At 32.4% G+C, this 9,945-nt stretch overlaps 1 protein-coding gene across 6 annotated transcripts in view; it reads right to left on the bottom strand.

The window, feature by feature from the left end:
• Positions 1-780: 780 nt before the first annotated feature.
• PNPLA8 (patatin like phospholipase domain containing 8) overlaps positions 781-9,945 on the bottom strand; it is a 55,881-nt gene continuing 46,716 nt past the window's right edge. For all 6 annotated transcript variants that reach the window (XM_021719261.1, XM_021719258.1, XM_008071478.2 and 3 more), the window contains one exon: positions 781-1,824. In XM_021719261.1, coding sequence (XP_021574936.1) covers positions 1,550-1,824 — 275 coding nt within the window. In that variant the 3' untranslated portion in view covers positions 781-1,549. The remainder of the gene's footprint in view (positions 1,825-9,945) is intronic.

Below are 9,945 nucleotides of genomic sequence, written 5' to 3'. Positions count from 1 at the left end.
CAGTTGTAAAACAGATGAACTGCCTCAGTATAGGAAAGTATGACCTTACAATAAGCTTACAATATTACTTTACTGTGCTTGAAATTTGTTTTATTATAAAGAATTTCCAGAAACATTCTGATTTCTAATTATTTGTATTTTTCTTACACTTACAAGTTGTCCTACTTGCATACTAAATTGCGTGTATTTGTGGTCTATATCTTTAGAAATCACTGGTAGTTTCTTATGCTGTTTCGAAAAACTGTAATTTGGATATTACAAAAATTTAGAGCTAGCTCTTATTTTACAAATGAAATATCTGAAGCCCAGAGGCTGTCTGCCTTCCTCAAGGTCACAGAAAGAAGGGCTTTGCAGCAGAGCCAGGATGAGTATCAAGACTATCAACTCACTCCATCACTCTCTAAACCACACTTCATGGCCTCTGCAAAGAAGCAGCATGACAACCTAGGAAATAGGGTTTAGCTTTAGTTTATACATCTAAAGAGAAGGGCACTTACATTTGTTTCATCTTTCTTGAGAAATCTGAACAGGATGTAAGAACTTACAGGGCAAATAGATAACACAACAAAGATGAATTTGTTTGACATAAACAATATTTCAGGTAGGTGCACACGTTATTACCTTCTGTGAAATCCAGATGCTTCGAAGGAGTTAATAAGGTAAAACGAGCCTAACTGACTTCAGCATACCGTTGACAGGTGTATGCAAGTGCTACAAAGAAATGGGGAGCTATTTTATGAATATATAATATTAAAATGACATTAGTCCTTTAACAACAGATTATTTCAATAGTTTATTTTTGTTAGTGATAGGAATATTTTGTCAGTAAATTAAAACAATTTTACAACAGGAAATGATAAGCTAGAACTAGATCTAGAAATTATACACGGCATTATTTTGAAATTTCAGGGGACAAAAGTGGTGGATTGGAACTTCACCTATCTTTTTTAAGCAAACGATACTGAATTAAGCACATTTTGAATAGAAAACAGTATCTGGTTCTTTCATACTTCAAATGTAAAAGTACTTCAATAGAGAAGATCCCATTCTGTGTCTATTTAAATGATATTACAATAGAAGGCAGTATGTGGCTCACAGAATGCAGAAAGTGAAGACATTAAGTAATGTAAATTTAAGAATCAGCTTTTCCATATTAAATAAAATCAATGATCACGTAAATTCAACATGATTATGATGACTAAAGCAAAAATACAAAGTATGATAGTTTTCAGTTTATTTGGCACATATATTAATACATTTTCAAACATCAAACAATATAACACCAATATCTACTAAAACCAACTAGCACAATAAGAGTTCTAAAACTTAATTATTAACCTCTTAAAAACTTAATTCCCATATGAATTCTGTAACCAAGCATATCCTTTGTGCTGTGCAAGCTTGTTGAAGCACCGTTTTTTTCAGGATTCCCCAGAATTCAAAAGAATGTCAAAGTTAACTCATGTTGAACCCCACGATTCCTTGTTGAACTTGGTGGATCTTATCTTCTGAATGGGTCTTCATTTATAAGAAGATATGCATACATTCATCACAGTTTTGAAAAGAATGGAAGGCCTTCATACATGTCAGTTTTTAATTTTATCCAATCATTAATTTTCTGCAGAGTTGTTTTTTCTTGACTTAATATTTTTGCAACTTTTTTCATTTTGTGTTCATTTCTTTCTATGTATTTCAACCCTTCCAGCTGCAGCTGATCCAGCTTTTCATTTCGACTTTCATCTAGAGGTATGTTTTCACACATTACAGGATTGAATCTAAAATAGGTGTCAGGAGGTAAAAGGCCATCAAGCATTATATGGACTTCTGTTCAAACACAAAAAGAAAGGGAGAAGGAGGATAAGAAAAGAGGGAATTGGGTGAATTGTTCTCTAAAAATCATTAATTTTATCTTTATTTAAAATTGTCTTTTTTTTAGGCACACTACAAAGACTTGCTTATTTCATTACTTAAACTAGCTAAGAGCAGAAGGAATCCATAATAATAAATAAAACTGCAAAATAAAATTCATCTTCTAAAATATTTTATATTATACGCAAACTAGGATACCTGTTCTCTCCTCTTTGTGCTTTTGGTCACACTGTTTGCTATTGCTGAAACCACATTCCAATCTTCCTTTTTTTATTTTTAAGTTTTGGGGACCATCTTTATTGCAGCAGAATTTACATACCACACAATTCACCATTTTTAACTGTATAATTTGACAAGTTTTGACAAATATATACAATTGTGTAACCACCACAATGATCATGATAGGACATTTCCATCACTAAGAAAAGTTCCTTTCAGTCTCTTTATAGTTGGTACCCCCTTTTCCTTTTCTAGAATTTCATACATACAGACTTATGAGTATAGAGTTCTTCTGTGTCTAATTTCTTTCACTTAGTAAAATGCTTTTGAAATTCATCCATGTTGCAGCACATATCAGTAGTTCATTTCTTTCTATTGTTAAGTAGTATTCCATTTTATAGATAAAACACAATTTGTCCTCTCCAGTTCTGTTCTGGCTTTCTTTAGTTTTTAGCTATTAGAAACAATCCTACTATAAAAATTTATAATTAAGTCTTTCTGTGAATATATGATTTCATTTCTTTTGGGTAAAAGCCTAGGGATAAAGCTGCTGATTCATATGGTAAAAATGTATGCTTATTTTTTTTTTTAACTGCCACACTGTCTTCTAAAATGACTGCATCATTTTGTAATCCAACCATTAATATATTAGAGTTCTCACTGCTCCGTATCTTTGCCAAAAGTTGGTATTGTCAAGTCTTAATTCTAGCATTCTAGAGGGTATGTAGTGGTATCCTGTGGTTTTAATTTTCATTTCCCTAATGACTAATCATGTTGAGAAGTTTTTCACGTACTTATTGGCCATCTATATATTTTTTTCAATCAAGTGTCTGCTCAAATCTTTGCCCTTTTTTTTTTACAGAATTGTGCATTTTATATATTCTTTACATTTATGTATATATACACACATATACATACATACATATATTGTAATATAAGGATACCCTACACATTTTGAATATGATTATATAATTAGATCCAATAAAGGGTCAGATATATGTTTTATCAACATTTTCTTACAATCTATGGCTTGCCTTTTCATTTTATTAAAATGTCTTTATTTTATTTTAAAGATGTAGGTTACAATTCAGGGTTAGGTATACAAGTAGTCATTGTACAGGTAAAGTTTGGGCCTCCCTTTGGTCCCCACTTTGCCAAAAAGAGTCTTTTAAGGAGCAAAGCTTGTAATTTGAAGTCTAATTTATCTACTTTTTTCTTTCTTTTTTTTTTTTGTTCATGCTTTCTATATCCTATCTAAAAAATCTTTACCTATCAAATCTCATTAAGATTTTCCCTAGCATATTCTTCTGTATGTTTTATAGTTCCAGCTCTTAGATTTCTACCTAAGACCAGAAAAACCATAAAAAGTAAGAAGTCTGTGCTCATCTCTTCTAGTTAAAAAAAAAAAAAAAAGGAATGAAGGGCATAAGATTAGAAAGGAAGGAGGAAAACTCTATTTATAGACAACATGATTGTTTATGCAGATAATTGTAAGGAATCTATAAAAAGCTACTAGAATAAGTTAGCAAGGTTGATGAATCCAAGGTCAATAAACAAAAATCAATTTTATTTCTGCATACTAGCAATAAGCAATTGACTATGATGCATTTCAAGATGCTTAGTGCTATGGTGTGAAAGGTCAAGGTTCAACTTTGTAGATAACAGATATCTAATCGTTCCAGCACCATTTGTTGAAAAGACTATCCTTTTCCATTGAGTTACCTTGGCATCTTTGTAAAAAAAAATATTTTGAGTTTACATTTATGGATCAAATACTGAATTCGCTATCACATACCATTCATCTATATACTATCTTTATTCAAATATCAAACTTCCTTGCTTACTGTAGTTCTGGAGTCTTGAAATCAGAGAAGATGTAAGTCCTCCAACTTTTTTTTCCTTCAAAATTGTTTTGGATATTCAAGGCCCTTTGTATATCCATATAAATTTTACAGTCAGTTTGTTAATCTCCATTCCCAAAAAAGACTCTTTGGAATTTGATAGGAATTGCATCAAGGCTGTAGATCAACTTGTGACATGATACCTTAATAATATTGAGATATCCAATTCATGGGTACAGTACATCTATTGGTTTATTTAAGTCTTCTTTGATTTCTCTCAGTATGTTTTATAGTTGTTACTGTTCACATCTTGCACATAATTTGTTAAATAGCACCCTACATATTATTTTATATATTTGGGTTCTTACATCAGGTATTTAATATTTTTGATGCTATTATAAATATCTTTCCATGAACATACTTAATTTCCATTTTTTCATTGCAAGTATACAGAAATACAATTGACTTTTAGTTATTGAACTTGTATTCTTCAACCTTGCTAAATTCACTTATTAGTTCTAGTAGTCTTTTATGGATTCCTTATGATTAGCAACATAGACAACCATTTTCCATGTTGTCTATAAACAAAGTTTTACCTCTTCCTTTCTAATCTTTATATCCTTCATTTCCTTTTATTGCCTTACTGCACTGGAGAAGGCCTCCATGCAATGTTTCCTGGAAGCGGTGAGAGCAGACACCTTAATCTGTTCTTGATTCAGTCATTCACCATTAAATATGATGCTAGTTCTAGGGTTTTTTTGTTTTTTGTTTTTGTAGACTCCCTTTATCAGGTTGAGGAAGCTCCTTTCTATTCCTAACTTGATAAGTTTTTATCATGAATGGATGCTGAATTTTATTGGATGTCTTTTCTGCATCTCGAGATGATCACATTTTTTCTTTTTTAGTCTGTTAATATGGCAAATTACATTCATTTTTTGAATGTTAATCAAACTCCATATTTGTGGAGTATAAATCCTATTTGATCATATTGTATTTTCTTTTATATATATTGTTGACTTTGATTTATTATTTTATGAATTTATGAATTAATGGGAAATACTTGACTGTTTTTATTTTTAAGTATAATGTATTTATTAGGTTCAAACATAACAAAATAAACAAATATTACAAAGAAAAATGCATATATTTAAATTAACCAGGCCAATTAAAAAAAAGAATTATATGGAGGAAAAACAATAATTAAAAATGCAAACTGAAATAATTGTTTAGTCAGAAGACTAAGAGATCACTTAGGTGAGCTGGAAGATTGATGCAGCAAATAAATATAGGGAACTATATGAGACGAAAACACCCTTCAAAGCTTTAGAGGAAAGGCACAAGCTCATAGGAGTTCCAGAGAAAACAGCAGAGAAGAAGGGGAAGAGTCCATAATTAAAAGTATAATGGCTGAAATATTTCCAAAAATGATTTAAAATGCCATTTTTAGATTCACAAAGCTCTAACACACCCCTAGATGCACAATAGTGAAATCAAAAACCAAAGGAAAAACTTAAATGCAGCTATAAAGAAAAGATCACTCTAAAAATAACAGCCAACAAACATTTAGAAATTTAAATATGATAAAATATTATCTTCAATGAGCTAAGAGAATAAGATATACGATCACCTAGAATTCTACACCGAGAAAAGTTGTCTTTCAAAAATAAGAGCAAAATAAAAATATTTTAGAAGAATAAAATCTGTGAGACCTTGCTACTAACTGATCTACACTCTTTATAAAGAACATGTTCGGAAGAGAAGCAAAATGACCCCATGTGGAAAGTCTATAATAGAAGGAATAATCAAAAATGAAAATGCTAAATATGAATGTTTAAAATACTAAACAAATAACAGTAAAGTCTAATTTGTGGTATAAAGCCAAGTTAAAGTAAAAGTACTAAATAATATTATACAAAAGAAAATGGAAAGTAAAATTATCATGAGATGGTAAAATATAGATTAAATATTTACAGTGTTAAGTAAAATACATTTAAATCACTTGAGTAACATTTAAAATACTAAAAACCAAGTGTATATTTTCATACTAGTAATAGGAAAAAAATAATATGGAAGAGCAATCCAGACAACCCAAAAGAAGAGAAAAGAAGAAAAAGAATGAGAAAGAAAGAATGAGAATAGACGGGAAGAGGAGGGAAGGGGGCAGGAGGAAGGTTAAATGGATAGTAGCAAATAGCTCAACAGAAATACTTCCAAAAAAAAGTCCAAATATGTCAAAATAGCAAACAATAGAAATAGATGTAATTATTCAGTTAAGACATTAAGTAACAAAACAAAACCCAGCTATACTGTGTTTACAACAGCAGCATCTAAACTATAAAACAGTTATTATGGGCAACTTGCACTGTGGGAGCTTTTCTGTTCTCTCAATATGGTGAATTACATTTATTTTTTTGAATGTTAATTCAACTTCATATTTGTGGAGTAATAAATCCTATTTAATCATATTGTATTCTCTTATATATATATATATATTGACTTTGATTTATGAGTATATTTTATCAATTTCTGCCTGTACATTAATGGGAAATACTTGTTGACAGTTTTCTTTTTTAAAAAATAACTTTTGTCTGGTTTTGGTGGCAAGGTAATGCTAGTTTTACAGACTAATCTAGGAAGTATTCCTTCCCTTATTTTCTACACATGATTATGCAGAATTGCTGTCAATCATATCAAGTGTGATTATTGCTTCAGATATTGAATTTTTCACCTCTAGAGGTTTCATTTGGGTCTTTTTTTTATAACTTCCATTTCTCTCTTCTTCATGTTCATTTCTTCTATCTTAATGAACACATGGAATATACATGTAATAGTTATTGCAATAGCTTTGTCTGCTAATTCTGTCATGTTTCTTTTGTAGGTCTGTTCCAGTTGATTGAGGTTTCTGCTGGTTAAGGCCTTTGTTTTCTTGCTTAAGGGCTGTCTTTTTTTTTTTTTTTTGTATGCCTTGTAATTTGTGTGTGTGTGTGTTAGAAACAGGGTCTTGCTGTGTTGCCCATGCTGGTCTTAAACTCCTGGCCTCAAGTGATCCTCCCACCTCAACTTCCCAAAGTGCTGGGATTACAGGTGTGGGTAATTTTTGATTGAATATCAGACATTGTGAATTGTATTCCTTTAAATATTGCCGGATTTTGTTCCAACAATAGGGTATGTTAATTGGACTCCATCTGCTCTTCTTGAGAAATGCTTTTAAATTTTGTTAGGGTGGATCCAGAGCTGTCTTAAGAGCTAATTTGATGCCACTACTGAGGCAATACCTTTTGAGGACTCTATCACTTATCTGTATATAACAGTCTTTCTAATCTAGTTGATGGAAATCTGAGCTATTCTGGGTTCTGTGTAAACTCTAGAGATTATTCTGTCTAACCCTTTCTACCTCACATTGGATAGTTTCCTCATGTGCATTCATCAATCAGTACTTAGTCAAACACTCAAGGGCTCTCCTCTGCATATCTCCGAAGCATATTCTGTGTGAAATTGCCTCCTCTGTTGTACTTTGCCCATAAACTTTAGTTTCCTTGGCTGCCTTGAACTCTGAGCTCTGTTTCCTCAATTCCCAGAGACTGCTGTTTTGGTTCTCCCTCCCTGTGCTATATAATGTAGAAACTCTTTTCAGGTAGTAAGCTGGGGAATCATGGTGATGACCTCATTCATTTTTCTTCTTTCAGAGATCACTGGCATCTGCCACTTGTCATCTGGTGTCTGAAAGCCATTGTTTCGTCTTGTTTTTCCTATTGGTTTAAGGTGAGAGGAAATATGACCCCTAATATTCTAAGATGGCCAGAAGAGGAAGTCTTAACCCCCCCTTTAAAACCCATAGCAAGTCTAATTTACTTCTTGTAAGCTGTCTATACCAATCAAGTTTAGTTTTCTCATTCCTTCTCTTAATTCATAGTCTTAATCAACTATAATCATTCACCATTTACTTAGCTATTGATTATATTTTAGATGGAATCATATGAAATTTCTTTTTTGTAGGGCAATAACAATCTAGTATCAGCAATGACATGTTTCAATGTAATTCTTGTTACATGTTTTCAAGGTTAAAGATTATTAAACTTTTCATGTGGTTGTCTCAGTAACTGGAATGCAGGTATACTGATGCAACATTTCATGTTTCCTGAAAATTTCAAATGAGCCCATTACATGGTTTGCACAATGTATAGACTTAAGTACTATGAAACTAGCTGGTCAATGCCATTTGTCTCAGTAAATGACTTATGGTAAGAATATTTTATTGAACAATCAGGGAAATGCACATTAGAACCACAATGAGATCCCACCTTACATGTGTTGGGTTGGCTATTATGAAAAAAAAAAGAGATAATAGATGTTAGTGAAGAAGTGGAGAAAAAGGGAACCTTGTAAACTGTCCCTGTGAATGTATATTGGTACAGCTAATACAGAAAACAACATGAAGATTCCTCAAAAAATTAAAGAGAACTACCATATGAACCAGCTATTCCACTCTGGGTATAAAGCTGAAGGAAATAATCAACATCATTGCAGCACTATTCACAATAGCCAAGATATGAAGACAACCTAAGTGTTTGCGGATGGATGACTGGATAAAGAAATTATGGTGTATATACACACACAGAGGAATAATATTCAGCCTTTAAAATGAAGGAAATTCTCCCATTTGAGACTACACAGATGAACTTGGAGAACTATGATAAGGGAAATAAGCCAGACACAGAAAGACAAATATTTATAGTATATAATATCACTCAAATGTAAAATCTGAAATAGACTTTAAGAAAAAGGAGTAGAATGGTGGTTGTTAGACGCTGGGGGGTGGCAGAAACAGGGAGATATTGGTCAAAGGGTACAAACTTTCAGTTATAAGATGACTAACTACTAGAGATGTAATGTACATGGTAACTATAGTTAATAATAATGTATTGCTCACTGGAAATTTTCTAGAAGAGTAAATCTTAAGTGTTCTCACCACAAACACACATAATGGTAACTGTCAGGTGATAGGTATGCTAATTAACTGGATTGTAGGACTAATTATGTAAAGTATATGTGTATCAAAACATCATGTTGTATACCTTAAACATATACGATTTTTTATCTGTCAGTCAGACATCAATAAAGCTGGGGGAAAATAGTTTATTGATTTGACAACATTTCAGATAGTGAAAAATAAGCTTCTCTTGGGTTATCATTTAATGCATAAAAGTCCTTAATGCGGAGTTTAAGACTCACTATGCCAATGATACAGTCAACAACATGATGATAGAGAAAGAATGCGATTCAAAAATAAGCAGTTGTTAAGTGATAAGAAATTTAAAAAAAACCCTAGTAACAGATTTCACATAAGACCTAAGAATAAATAATAAAATGGGAAGATCTAAACCTCAAGGTCTAAACTAGAAATTCGACATTTACTCACCAATGCCCACTCTGTGCCAGGCATTGGAGTCAACTATAAGCTGGGTAAGTTAAAGTAAACTAGATAAGTTCTTGCCTTGCATTCTTGTGGATAGAGAGATATTAGCAAGTGAACAACCAAATATGTGATATATATATCTATATCCATAATGAGATAAATGCTCTAAGAGAAAAGAAAAAGAAAAAAAAAGAAGGATAAGGGACTGGAGTGAGATGGTGAGGGAGGTGGAAAAGCGATCAGGAAAGGTCTCTCTCTGAGGAAGTGATGTTTCAGCAGATACTGGAATGAAGTGAGAGCCAAGTACATATCTGGGGAAATAGCCTTTTAGAGTAAGAGTACAGCAAATACAGAGGCCCTGAGGCAGGAGAGTTCTTACCAAGTTTGAGGAATGGCAAGACTGCAAGTGTGGCTGGACATGCTTTAGAGAAAGATCAAACTAGGAGCAAGAAGACATGCATTCAAAGGCTAGTCTTAAGGGGCCTGGCAAACGTCAGTGAATGAAGCTTTTGGATTTTGTTCTAGGTGTGATGGGAAGTCTAGTGAATTTTTTTTTTTTTGAGTTGGAGTCTCACTCTGTCACCCAGACTGGAGTGCAGT

Source organism: Carlito syrichta, unplaced genomic scaffold, assembly GCF_000164805.1.
Source record: "Carlito syrichta isolate Samal-C Ts95f unplaced genomic scaffold, Tarsius_syrichta-2.0.1 Scaffold314339, whole genome shotgun sequence".
In the NCBI taxonomy this organism is placed as follows: domain Eukaryota; kingdom Metazoa; phylum Chordata; class Mammalia; order Primates; family Tarsiidae; genus Carlito; species Carlito syrichta.
The sequence above is the reverse complement of the archived record's forward strand: the minus strand, read 5'-3'. Positions and strand labels throughout refer to the sequence as shown.